The 14,920-nt window shown below is 35.4% G+C and overlaps 1 protein-coding gene across 6 annotated transcripts in view; it reads right to left on the bottom strand.

The window, feature by feature from the left end:
- The window catches only part of PAN3 (poly(A) specific ribonuclease subunit PAN3), a 163,955-nt gene that overhangs the window by 107,665 nt on the left and 41,370 nt on the right, over positions 1-14,920 (bottom strand). For all 6 annotated transcript variants that reach the window (XM_055244578.2, XM_055244581.2, XM_055244579.2 and 3 more), the window contains exons 3-4: positions 13,416-13,482; positions 12,039-12,109 (exon numbers count right to left, since the gene is read on the bottom strand). In XM_055244578.2, coding sequence (XP_055100553.1) covers positions 12,039-12,109; positions 13,416-13,482 — 138 coding nt within the window. The remainder of the gene's footprint in view (positions 1-12,038; positions 12,110-13,415; positions 13,483-14,920) is intronic.

Here is a 14,920-nt window from a genome sequence, read left to right as displayed (position 1 = left end):
CTCAATAACGTCAGAGAGATCTGGAGAAGAAATAACTAGTGGTACAAACAGAAATTGGAGTCACTCCTCAAAATGAAAGGGGGTAGGAGTTTAAAAATTCAGCATCTCAAGTCCTTGTAGCTCCTTGCCCCTTTGGAGCTTGACCTCAACACTGAGAGCTTTTTTTTTTTTTTTTTTTTGAGATGGGGTCTCACTCTGTTGCCCCAGGCTGGAGTGCAGTGGCATGATCTCAGCTCACTGCAACCTCTGCATCCTCGGTTCAAGCCATTCTCCTGACTCAGCCTCCCAAGTAGCTGGGATTACAGGTGCCCACCACCACATCTGGCTAATTTTTGTATTTTTAGTAGAGATGGGGTTTCACCATGTTGGTCAGGCTGGTCTTGAACTCCTGACTTCATGATCCACCCGGCTTGGCCTCCCAAAGTGCTGGGATTACAGGCGTGAGCCACCACGCCTGGCTAACACTGAGAGCTTTTAAGATCACTACTTCTAGCCCTCAAAGCCCTAGCTTTTCCAAAAACCTTTGCCCCATTTCACAAAAGCCAGTTCCAGTGGTTTAGGACTAAGAGAAGTCCACTCTCATTACAAGGGAGGTAAGCCTCTAGACTCACTATGTCGAAGGAAAGAACAGAAGGTAATTTTAGGACACACGTGTATATTTTTTCATTCCTTCATTTACTCAACATTTCAGTATAAACCTCTCTAACATTCTTAAAAATAAAATGATCAAGAAGATCTATTCTCTTCTCCCAAAAAGTTCAGAGTGCAGCTAAAAGAACAATCTATAAATATCAGCACTTGTATAAAAAATGTAGTTAAAAGCTACCAAGTAACAGACCAATTTTCAGAGCATAACTCTTTTGGTAATTGCAAAACAGCACCATCTCCAAAATGCCTCACATTATCAGTCACATATTATTACATATCATGGTCTACTCATTAATAGTAAACTAGAGAAAACTAATTGTTGCTTCAGGACAAAAAGTTTCCAATGCCGTGAATTATAAGAACCTCCTTTAAACATCAAAAACATAATCATTGTATAATCATTTCACTATTTACACTCTGAAACAATGTAATTTTTTTCTTTTTCTTTTTTTTTCTGGATAGTCTTCTTCTGTTGCCCAGGCTGGAGTGTAGTGGCCCAACCATAGCTAATTGCAGCTTCAAACCCCTGAGCTCAAACGATCCTCCCACCTCAGTCTCCCACATAGCTGGCACTATGGGTGCACACCACCATGCTCCATTAACTTTTTAAAATTTTTTGTGGAGACCAGGTCTTGCTATTATTGCCTAGGCTGGTCTCAAACACCTGGCCTCAAGTGATTAACCTTACTAATCATTAATGGTATAATTTGATATTTAATTCTTATAATTGCAGATATGCTAAAGTATCAGGATATTTAATGAACAGAAAGAAGCTCATTAGGAGGCAGGAGGTCGTAAAAAAAAAAAAAATGCAGGCTTATTTTGAAATAAATATATAATAAATCCTAGGCCAGAGGTTTCTCAATCGATGTACCTAAGACCCTTAGGAGTATCAGGAGATAGGCTGCTGAGTTGATGCTGTAAAAGATAATAAATTCATATATTCGTTTAAGCAGTGTCTGAAAAGAGATATTTCACACTTGTATACTACTATTTTTCAAGTTTGTAAAGATGTTCTGATTAATAAAACATAGATCATTTTAAAGTGTCATTTAAATCATTCACTGGGCCAGGTGAGGTGGCTCATGCCTGTAATCTCAGCACTTTGGGAGGCTGACACAGGAGTTCAAGACCAGAGCCTGGGCAACAGAGTGAGACCCAGTCTCCACAAGAATTTAAAAAATTAGCTGGGCATGGTGGTATGTGCCTGTAATCCCAGCTAAGTTGGGTAGATGAGACAGGAGGATCACTTGAAGTTAGAGTTTGAACCAGCCTGGGCAACACGGCAAAACGCTGCCCCTCAAAAAACAAAAATAAGTAAAAAGTGAGAAAAATAAATTATATCAAACACAGCAGAACATAATTTACATGTATAAACACATACACACATATTTGTAGCTTCTGCTATGAGTCAGGTCATTGAGGGGGACAAATATTATCTACATAGTAATTTAAGGAAGTCTACAAAGCAGTCTTTACTTATGTTCTTAAAATCTCAGTGTTACAAAGGGATTTTATGCTACCAAAAATAAAATCAGTTGGAAGATCTTGCTATGCAAGGGCACATTCAATTTCTAAAGAACTGGAACACCAACTGCAACTTCTTACACCCTGTGCTTTAGACTGGAACCACAATATGTACCAGATATAAGAAAATAAAATAGCATGCCAAAGTTATTAAAATATTTTGAGTGAAAAAAATTGTTGTATTTTTTTGAGACAGGGTCTTGCTCTGTTTGCCAGGCTGGAGTGAAGTGGTGCAAACATGGCTCGCTGCAGCCTCAACCTCCTGGGCTTAGGTGATCCTCCCACCTCAGTCTCCCAAGTAACTGGGACTACAGGTGTGCACCACCAAGTCAAGTTCATTTTTGTGTTTTTTGTAGAGACAGTGTTTCGCCATGTTGCCCAGGCTGGTCTCAAACTCCCGGACCAAGTTATCCATCCACCTCAGCCTCCTGAATTAGTGCTGGAATTAAAGGCGTGAGTCACCTTGCGAGGGCTTTTTCTTTTTAAAGACGGGTCTTACCATGTTGCCCAGGCTAGTCTCAAGCAATCCTCTTGCCTCATCTTCCCAAAGTGGTGATATTATAGGCATGAGCCACCATGCCAGGCCAGTTTCATTTTTTTAAACAAGAAAGTTATTTCCATGATAATCTATCAATTGTAATGAACATTAAAATTTTCTATCGATTTCAGTCCCTTACCAAACGCATTCATTATATTAACAGTCTTGTTCTGTTGCCCAGGCTGGAACACAGTGGCCCAATCATAGCTCATTGCAGCTTCAAGCCCCTGAACTCAAACCTCCCACCTCAGTCTCCCACGTAGCTGTCACTATGTAGCTGCCAGAATGTCTACTGGCTTCTTAGCAAAAGGTTTCCATTTTATTTAACTTGCATGTGTATACTTTTTCAGAAATGAGTTTTATTATAATGGAATTTAAACAAAGATGGTAAATAATGAAAAGTAGTCTTGTACATAATTAAACAAACTTTTAAACTGCAGATCATAAGACTATAACAATAACTACCATTTGACAAGTACAAGGCATTATAAGCACTATATCCATTAATGTATTTAATTCACATAATTCTGAGACATAGTGCCTATTTTATACCAACTTTACAGATGATAAAAGTAAGTCTGAGAGGAGGTTAAAATAACTTGCCTATTATCTCAAAATTAACATAAGGTCGGGTTCCAACACTTGTACTCTTAACTATAACATCTCATATCCAACTCAAAGAAATCAATTCCACATTCTGTAATACTCCTTAACACATTACAATCTTAATGTCATTCTAGCTAAACCTAAGATAACCAAATACAAATACCCAAATGAAGAAATCTTTTTGTATTTAATTAGCATGGATGGAATCAATGAGAACAGATAAAGACTTCATTCAAATAACTAGAATTTAAAAGTTCTCCTTCCCCATTTTCAAAATACAAGGACAACAAATCTTGGGAATAAAACAGAGTTGGGGAAAACACATGGTTTTGGTTACATTTAATTTGGAGCTTAGGCTAGCATGTTTGTGGATGAGAATTTTTTTTTTTTTTTTTTGAGACACAGTCTCGCTCTGTCACCCAGGCTGGAGTGCAGTGGCTCAATCTCGGCTCACTGCAAGCTCCGCCTCCTGGGTTCACGCCATTCTCCTGCCTCAGCCTCTCCAAGTAGCTGGGACTACAGGCGCCCGCCACCACACCCGGCTAATTTTTTTGTATTTTTAGTAGCGACAGGGTTTCACCGTGGTCTCGATCTCCTGACCTCGTGATCCGCCCACCTCGGCCTTCCAAAGTGCCGGGATTATAAGCGCGAGCCACCACGCCCGGCCGTGGATGAGAATTTTAAGTTCACCTTTACTAATTCATTCCCCACACCCACCTCCTAGGAAACCAGGGATGAGCTATCAAAAATGCTAGGCCCCTAAATATCAGCTATTACACTCTGCAAATAGAATGACCAGAGTGTAAAGAAGCCAACCAGCTAACCTTAGAATGATCTACTAGTTTGTAGGTTCAAGTGATAAATGCACCATGGTTTTACTTAAACTACCACTACTGTGTATAAGAACTCAAAATCTTCAAAGCTATAAAATTAGATGATGAGTACAGCCAACAGTATTACAAACTGTATATAAAAGGCATACAAAAATTTCAGTTCACGTTTAAATATGATAAAGCATCAAACACCATACTACCACACACACCTTTTAAAAAAAGGCTTCCAAAACAAACTCATGAGAGCTCTTTTTAAAAATCAATCAACAGAACAAAATTCTCCTACAATCATGAATTTGGAAGAAGTTTTCTTGATTCAACAAAAACAAATGGTCGCTGCACACAAAGTGCCAGTCAAAATAAAGTACAGGAAGTACATGGTTGAACCTCACACTTGTTAAAACAAAATTTAATCTGTTCTTTCCAAAGTACATCTTTATCTCAACCCAATCCTGGAAACTCAACCACGAATACTCTTTACTTAGCAGGAAAGGAAAGTCAACCCTCAAAGTCTTTCTCTATAAGAACTATCATAGTTTTAGCAAGTTTCAATCTAATGTTACTTGTATATTTTAAGAAAAGAATAGACTGACCGGAGATAACCAACAGGAAGAACATTCAAGCCTACCAGTTAAAAAGCAGAGAAAAGAGAGAACACACAGCCATTTACTAAGGGAAACTGATTACTAGAGATCATTCACAACAAAAATCACAGTGTATTCAAATTAATTATATAAAAACAATGACGGCCCTTTATATTCGAATTACTAACTCATTAGATCAGAGATTTCCATGTTATTTTAACAAAAATTGGCTTAATATCTGGCTATTTTAAACATAGTATGAGAGAAACAGAGTAAGCATGACATTTCAAAACTGACAGCATAAATTACTTATGAAATTCAAGACCAACAACAAAATGGAGGGAGAATGTAACATCTGATAGAAGAGATTTACATCTCTAATGTACAAAGAGCTCTTACAATGAATTCAAAAAATAGCCCAATAGGAAATGAGCAAAGGACATAAAATTACACTAATGACCAATAAACATAAAAGAGAAGTCTACAACACCATCACATTTTAATGAAGTTTTTTGCCTGTGAAATTACAAAAATATTAAAGATTTTTACAGCCCAGTGTTTTCAAGACTGTAGAAAAACCAGCCCCTATTAGTTGGAATATAATTTGTGCTACATTTCTGAAAAGTTGTCTGTCAATTATAAAAAATTCAATTGTCTATTCTTGCCCCAGAAACCATTTCGACAGAAATTTGCACTGAAAAAAAATCACTTAAGTGGAAAAAGAAGCAGGCATAAGGTTAAACGATGTTTTATCTCCTCCTCTCCACATTACCAGTGGCCTATTTTTCACCCTAGAGTAAACTCAGTCAACTTACCCTTCTCGTATTGCCCTATGTAATTTATATTATTCTATGCAAATTACTTGATCTCTCAAACTTCCATTTCCCAAAACAGAAAAAATAATCTCTCCCAAAGAACTGCTGACGTAACTAAATGATATGATAAAATATAAAACAATTAATTTATAAAATAATTATTTAGGTTTACCATATTATCTGGAACAAATACGGAAAATCATCATTCATATAAATAAAATCAAGTTTCTATCTATCTGCAATTACATTGCAAGAAACCCCCAATGGATTTTCACATAATCTGGAGGACATGTTTGAGAAGCTAACGGGAAGAAGTTTCTGTGAGGAAGAAGGCAAAAAATTAATACTGGGGGAGGAGGAGGCCTGAACATCTCGAAGAAAAGGTAGACATCCTCAGAGCAGCCACAGAACCACGTTTCCAGAGGACAATTTTAGTACAGCCTGATCCAGAATGAGTAGCCAGAGATACTTATTTAACAACAGTTAACAATTAACAACAAAGTTCGAAATTTGACCAACACCATTTATTACCTACTACCAGTAATAGTCACCACTTCTGTGCCAGGCAACATGTCCCATTTAGTCCTCAAAACAACCTTACTTACTAGGTACCACATTCTCATTTTGCAAATGAAGAAACAAAAAGGTTTACTAAGTTGAAGACACAAAGATAATCAGTGAAGCAACATAATTCAATCCTGACTGCCTCGCATCTAACTCTAAACCCTAAAGCCTTAACCACTATCCAATACTGACGTGTTACTATCATTCCTGCTGTTTGTTCTTTGAGAAATTAAAATTCTCCAAGAGGCTCTGAGCAAGCTATAAACAGGAACCACACATGGGTGCCTTCCCCATACCCCGAACTTGGACTCCAATAACTGTGTCAGTTTCCATAGGAAAACATATCTCTAAGCCTAAAAGCTCTCCTAAACTTGGCTTAGGCTGAGATGGCACACATTCCCTCCTCCATCTTGACAAGCGGAGGTGAATGAATGTTTAGTGATTTCAGAGCATAACAGCTCTGAGGGCATTAATTTGGAATTCTTGCCACAATTTTCCAGAAACATTACTGAACAATACTCAATGGGTAAAAGACAATGATGTGGCTTATTAGAAATCTAAATACCAAGTAAAACATTATTTCTTTGAGAACATACATAAAGAACCTAAAAACAATAGTTTTACAGATTAAATTTAGATTACAATCTCCTTTAAAATTTAGTTATTTTTCAATGTCTTCTCCATTTTCTCCTTTTCTTTATTTTTTCTGACATCAATACTTGATTCAATACGCAAAAAAGGCATAGCCTAACCATCAGAAGGATTAAGGTTTACATTCCAAATTGTCTATGCTATATCAGATTAATTTCTCCAAATTTACTTTATCTTTCTCCATAAAAGAACTCTACAGTAAATATGCTCTAGTCTTTATTATTCCACATTTTCTTGCCTAGAATAGAAATAATGTAAAAATCATTTTTTAAAGACTTTAGAATAGAAATGCTATAAGAAAACTTTTCAATGTCACGTTAATCAGAAAACATAAAATATTTATCATCAGTAAGTTTTGTAACAGAGAGAGATGGGTGCTCTTAAGATAAACAACAGTGCAAAAGGGAGACCCAAGCTAGGTTCAAACAAAGAAGAAAGCAGAGAAAAGTACTGCTGGTGAATTTTTCTCTCAAGCAGAATAATCCAGAACTGCACCTCCAGCAACCATATCTCCTCAAAAATAAGCTATCAGCAGATGAACCAGCCAGCTCCCTTCGGTCCCACTTCCCTAGTCCTAACAAAAAGCTTTAAAAGCAAGAACAGAAGAAATAAACATGATACTTCGGAAATCTTTGCCTCCTAACCCCAAAGAATTTAACTTGTTATTAAAACTTAAAAAAATGTACAGAAGTTAAAATCTGTTATCTCAGTATGAAAAATATAATACAAATATCTACGTAAAACCACATATTGACTGAAACATACTAAAGTAAACCAAAGAAATATAAACGACGGGTATCCGACCCTTTTTTGCTTTAATAAATGGAAGAAGTAGGGGGAAGCTGAATAAAAATGTGACTAGGTGAATAAAAAAAGGTGAAGGAGGGCAATAGCCCAGAAAGATATAAAAGGAGAAAGCCAAGCATGCTAGACACCAATTTGAAAGATTTCTCATTTTGCTTAGGATTTGCCTCAATCATACATGGTTGCCCTACATAAAAACTTCTATCTTAGCAAGAATCATCAGCAAGATATCATAGCACTGAATCACTTCATTTATGAATATCTGTATTCCAATATCTAACTCTGTTGTAAAGATATTTTGTTCCCAAATAATTTCTCATCGGAAATTTTAATGCTTGTCTAGATCACATTTGTGATTCACAGTGACTCTCAAAACTACTTCTTTTCATAACAGTGGTCAAATTTAATTTTATCTATCTTGCTATTAAGGTTTACTCATGTAATAATCTCTTGTATATTAACTCCTACTTTTAACAAACCTCAAATAATGGTTACTTTTTCTCTCTATAAAATTAGGCATTCCTAATGTGACAAATAAAACAAAATCAGTGCTTCTCAAACATCAAAAAAGATTACTTTTTAAAAAATCTCCTATAAATCATGGTCCTACAATTTTGTAAAATAAAGATAAATTACTAGAAAAATGATTCCTTATTTGAATGTCACAATATTATCAAATTGTTATAGAAGTCTCTAGACATTTATTTTCAGTGTTTATCTCCTAACAGACAATTCAGAGACTAGCACTGGTCCCATGACACATTATGAGTAGTACTGCCCTAAGGCGTACATTCTCACCACACAACTCTTGAGGAAGTTTCTCACATAGTTAACAACAATTATACAGCCCAGATATAAGGCTGTGACCTTTCTGTACTTTGTTTTGTTTTGGGCTTTTTTTTTTTTGAGACAGGGTTTTGCTCTGTCACACAGTGCATTAGAGTGATCACGGCTCACTGCAGCCTCCACCTCCTGGGCTCAAGTCATCCTCCCACCTCTCATCCTCCCGAGTAGCTGCAACTACAGGCATTCACCACCACGCCTGGCTAACGTTTTTGGCTTTTAGTAGAGACCAGGTCTCACTACATTGCCCAGGCTAGTCTCGAACTCCTGACCTCAAGTGATTCTTGAGCCTCAGCCTCCCAAAGTGCCGGGATTACAGACATGAGCCATCGTAACAGATTGTACTATTTTTCACATCCCACATTTTCCTTGAAGTTCCTAAAGATACTAAGGGCCCTCAGCCATATTTTCTTGGTTTATCTATGATTCTCAGAATGAAGAAGAATTAGAGTTTACTAAAGCTCCTACCTCTATCACCTGTAAGCAAGCATACCTTTTGCCTAGGTATCTTTGCCTCTATACATTCCTCATCCACAAAAAACCCAATTCAAAACATCTTTTCTCCATAAATTCTTCAGGATCTAGAGAATTTTTTGCTACCTAGCAATCATCAAATATTTAAATTGGCACTAATTAATATGCTGCTGAGTAAATGTTCTCTTGTAGGTTCATGTATTGCATCTCCAATTAGATTTAAGGGAAAAAACAAATTCAGTCCTTCATTTTCAATTTGTCCACACAGCATATAGTAAAACTGCCTACTATAAAAATACCTGACTATTCTGACCCCAGTAAATCACATAATCCCACAGGCAAAAGTTAGCATATCTGGTTCAGAGACTGGCCCAACTGAGATTTTCAGAAAATAATTTACCTCACTAGCTATGAAATAGTGGTAAGCATGGTCTAACTATTTGTTCTACATCATTGTAAAACAAAATACCACTAAGTAATCATGCTAGCCTGCTGAGATCAATTTGGAATTATAATATTCATATAATTTTGAGTTACTTCCACTAAAATTACTTCGTTAAACAGATATTTTTTCATATGCCTTTAATTCACTATGTGTAATATGCCATACTCCTATGCCAAGAGTATTTCTAATATAAAGAGATTTTGAGATTTGAAATCTTCTCAACTCAACCATTAACAATTTTAAAATATATGCAACCTGTACCCACATAGATTCTAATTATATTGCTCACTACTGGAAAAACTCTCTGTGTCCCTAGATTACACATCATTTTAAATATAAATGGCAAGAAAATATGGTCCTTCAAGCTATATGAATATATGAACCACAAATTTCTAGGTAGAAACTGACATATGGATGCTTTCAATTTAGACAGACATTAAGTTTTAGAGATGAAAGACACCACAGCAACTATGGTAATGATGAAGTCATGCTCTTCATTTCACAGATGGGATGATTACAGCCTAGAAAGTTAGCCATAGGTCACAAAATGGGAGATCCAGGGCCTCAAATATCACAGTAGGGTGCTCATTTTTCTATATTAGTCTGCTTCCATTGGATATATTCTAATATCTCTCCAAATATTTAGGTCACATTTCTAGTAACATTATTTTCAAATTTCTAGTAACATTTCTAGTAACATTTTATTGTATTAAAATAAATTATAAAAAGAATAGGTACTATATATTCTCAATTTCTAATAATTTTTAGTATTTTCTCAAAAGTAAATGTCAGGAGCTCTAAATCATATATTTCTACTTTAAGACACATCCCACTAACCGCTTATATTAGAAATACTTTTAAATATTAATTTGTCATTCTAGTTTTACCTTCTACTCATACGTCTGAAATGCTAGTTAACTGATTTTTTTTTTTTTGTCTGAGACAGAGTCTCACTCTGTTGTCCAGACTGGAGTGCAGTGGCATGATCTTGGGTCACTGCAGCCTCAACCACCCAGGCTCAAACGACTCTCCCACCTCAGCTGCGACTACAGGTGTGTACCACCACATCTGACTAATTTTTTTTATTTTTATAAGAGATGGGGTCTTGGTATGTTATACATACTGGTCTCAAACTTCTGGGCTCATGCAATTCTCCCGCCTTGGCCTCCCAAAGTGTTGGCATTATAGGCCTGAGCCACCTTGCCCAGCCAAGTTAACTGATTATTTTATAAATGAGAAAAAGTCATTAGGGAAATACCTAAGAAAATTTAGACTTTCTGTTTTCCCGTAAAAAGCTCCAGATGGCTTGATTTCCAGGTTGTATTTGCTTTTCAGCATTTTACTGCTTGCTTCCACATTGTTAGGCTTTGTCTATTGTCCTGGGTCTGTTTCTGTCCAACTCTATTATTACACTGCTAATATACAGATTTAGAAACCAAGTATTCCAGTTTACAAGAAAAGTATGTAAAGCAGGAGTAAATTTATCCATGATAAGAGCCTATAAGGAAATCCATTAAATTAAACCCACAGATTTTAGTCTATCAATTCTAGTTGCTAAAAAGCATTTTGTAATTACCTTCTCGTTCTCATCCATGTCTCAAAATGGAAATAACATTAGGTACATGAGGTTTTAATATAATTTATATCAGTCCTCATAACTTTTTTTTCTCTTGAGAAAATCTAGTCTTTCTGAATTTTTAAAACCACTTTATTGAGGTCTGGTTGACATGTAAAACGCTATACATATTTAATGTATTCAACTCAATGAGTTTGGGGATAACTATACACCGTGAAGCCATCACCACCAGTCTTCTTGAATTTCATTTTATACTACCTGCTGATCAGATCCTTCTTAAAAGTATCTTAAGTTCATATCAGTTATTCTAAAATTAATATTCATGAGATATATTGAAATATTTTATCTTTATTTCTGAGCTTTAGTTAATTTTATATTTATTACTCTCACTAAATTTTGGGTCTTTCTTCCATTACTTAGGAAACAATGTTATAACTTTATAATAACTTCCACCAAGATTTACAACCTCTTTAACATCTTTAGCTGCTACTGATTCTAACCAAAAAAGACTATCTTCTCTAGATAATTATTAGAATTAACAAGATTCTCATTAAGACTCAAAGGCATCAAACTATTCAACTTGTCACAACATCAGTCCTTATAAAATACTTCAAAAATCCATACGTGGTCTATCACTCTAAATTCCAAATAAAATTAAATTTCTAATGTGAAGAGATTTTCAACTTTTTAAATTGTTGGGCCAATTGTGAAATGTTGAAAATTTTAAGTTTGCCTTGTAATGAGGAGTAAATTAGGGAAGAATTTTTGAAATTTAGATAAAGCCATCAAAAAATAAAGTTTAAACATGATTAATATGCTTACAATGGGTCACATTAACAGCAACAATAACATTAAATTAGATGTTATCTTAAGAAAAGAATACATTGAGATAAATAAACTGAACAAAAATAAGCAGGATTTCATCCTTTCACACAAAATCTCTATTCCATGCAGAGATCAAATAAATTTCCACATACAAAAAGATAAAGGATAAACAAAAGGCAGGAAAAACACTAAAGCCCATAAAAAGCTCTCCCTCCACTTACAAAAACATTGACACTATACAGGTAACAATGCCAACATCACTTCTAAATTCCATTTAGTTTAATTCAAGTTTCAATTTCACTTACCTTTCGTCTCTGAGAGATGTTGAGGGCACCAAAGTCATTAAACAAAGATGAAGCAGGTGATGTTAGAGGATCTGAAAGGTAAGTTACATAAGTTTCCACACATAAAACTTGGGTAACCCACAAAACTAATAACTGTTTAACTTGACAATGCCTATAAAATAAAAATAAAATGACACAATTAAACTTAGTACCTAACACACAGTTATGTTCAAATATGTTCTGAGCAAATAAAACACCAACTGGTGAACCAATTTGCTCAAATATTCAAAAGCTATATGGATCAGGATAGACCTATTTGACTAGAACCCAAAGAAAAATCAAACAGAGAAAAAAACCTCTTAACCATACTATTGTGAGTGTGTTTATGAAGGCAGTAAGTTGACCTAAAGTAAATAAAGGTTTATAATCTTGAGAGCAAATCTTGGGAAGGATAAAAAGGAGGGTGAGTGGTGGGGGCAGTGTCACCCATGGACTCTGAGAGATCCTGTCTTGGATTTCAACGTATCAGCAAGGCTTTAAAACCATTTACTCTACAAACTATTCCATATTTTAAAGTCTATCACCAGATATTTGATATTATTACTAAAAAGATAAAGTAAAATATTAAGTTGTTAAAGACAGAAATAATAAATTTTTCAAAATGTATTTATTTCAAACATGAAATCCAAAGATTTTGTAGGTTCAAAATTCCACTACTCTGTAGAAAGAAGTTACAAATAAAATTACATATCTTAATTATTTCTCACTTTACAAATGAGAAGAGTCTCTGAAAAGGCATACGTGAGATATACTTAAATATTTATCTTCATTTCTGAGCTTTAATTTTTTATTTATTAATCTCATTACATGTTCTGCTAAATCCTAAAAAATATATTAAATGCTCTTAAGTAAAGGAACCTTAAATCTCTTCACAATGCAGTACATATAGACTGCTGCTTCATTTCTCTGCCTTCTTCTTCCTGGTTTTTCAGACTTACCTTCATTAAAATTGACATGAATTTAATATTAAATAACTAACAGTTATTTAATATTAAATAACTAACAGCATGACAAATTTTTTTTATATAACTTATACACTTTTCTTTTTTTTGATAATAGAGACATGGTCTTGCTATATTGCCCAGGTTGGTTTCAAACTCCTGGGCTCAGTCAATCCTCCCACCTGAGCCTCCCAAAGTGCTGGGATTACAGGCATGAGCCACCACGCCTGGCCTGGAATCTGAATCTCAATAGTTAGATCTGAGTGGGAAGATAATAATTTTCATTTTCTTCTTTATACCCGTTCACAATTTCAAAATTTCTACAATGGTTGTATATTACTTTTAGAGTAAGAAATATATACACAGACACACACAAGCAAAAGGGATCAGGTCTTACCATGGCCTGAATATGGTTTGGCACTGTCATTTAGAAGGCTTGGGGAGCTGCTACTATTAGTCATTCTCTGAAAAACAAAATATTTATTTATAACATCACTGAGGAATACAGAAATAAAAGTATCCAACCAATTAAGACTGGCTCTCTTTGCTTCTTCCCCTCCAATCTACTGTTCACATTACTGACAATCTAATCTTCCTGTAAATATTACTGCTTGGATTGCAACTATGCAAAAACCACCACATGAAATGAAAATTTTACTCACTACCCAGGTATCTAAAGCCAAAGCTACAGACCTATTTTGAATTGTGCTTCCATAACTTATTAGGCTGGGCAAAACACATAACTAAGTTTCCTTGTCTGTAAAACATAAATTCCAGTATCCACTGAAGAGGGTATCCGTTGACTATGAATAAAATGGGTAAATGCTCTAATACCCTTTCTCAATTTGTACTACCATTCATACACCTTATAGAGCTTACAAAATTAGGTATTTTCTGTTCTCTAAACACGTTCTATGCTTTCTAGACTCACTCCATAGCCTGTATGGTCTCTCCATCCTGTAAGGCCCCTCATCCCATGCCCACAAATCCTTGTCTCATATATAACATCTAACTCAATGCCTTAAAAATTATAAGTTAGGAATTTCTAGCTCTGGCTTTAATTCTAGAGTCCTGAATCTGTTTACTCAACTTCTTATTTAATGTCTGCATAATTTTAAAAGAGAAGAAAAAAGCTAAGTTCCTCAGGTAATTTTAATACAAAAATATATATTAAAAAGTAGCTGAAATTGTGGCTCACAGGCAGTTAAAAGAAGGTATAACTATACATTAAACTAGTTATATTGTTCATAAAACATAACCATTTCTATATATGGCTGTGCATGTTTCTTTATAAACAACCCTTAGAGTGCATATCTACACGAAATAAGTAAAGGTTAAAATAATTCAAAAAAGCATTGGTTTCATACAGACCCTTAAAATCAGTCCAACTTGAAGTATAAACACCAGGCCAGGAGTGGTGGCTCATGCCTGTAATCCCAACGTGTAATACCTCCTTTGGGAGGCCACGGCAGGAGGATCACTTGGGCAACACAGACCTCATCTCTGCTAAAATTATTAGCCAGGCACGGTGGCACACACCTGTAGTCCTATCCACTCAGGAGGCTGAGGCAAGAGAGGAGTATCACTTGTGCCTAGAAGGTTGAAGCTGCAGTGGGCCACGATTGCGCCACTGCACTTCAGCCTGGGTGACACAGCGAGACCCTGTCTCCAGAGAGAGAGAGGGAGAGAAATGTAAAGATGAATTTCTCTTGTGTTTAAATATCCCATTGTAATAATGGAGAAAACCATCCAGTAGTACATCACAGAAACTAGAAAGGACAATACATTGCCTTTACTATTATTACGGCAGTTTTCCAATTAAAAACACTAGAATACTTTCCAATTTTATTCCAATTCTACAAAATTGTGCAATATAATCAACAAAAACTAACCTAAACACAA

Source organism: Symphalangus syndactylus, chromosome 15 (genome assembly GCF_028878055.3).
Source record: "Symphalangus syndactylus isolate Jambi chromosome 15, NHGRI_mSymSyn1-v2.1_pri, whole genome shotgun sequence".
Classification (NCBI taxonomy): Eukaryota; Metazoa; Chordata; class Mammalia; order Primates; family Hylobatidae; genus Symphalangus; species Symphalangus syndactylus.
Note: the sequence above shows the minus strand (reverse complement) of the source record. Positions and strands in the feature narration are given on the sequence as shown.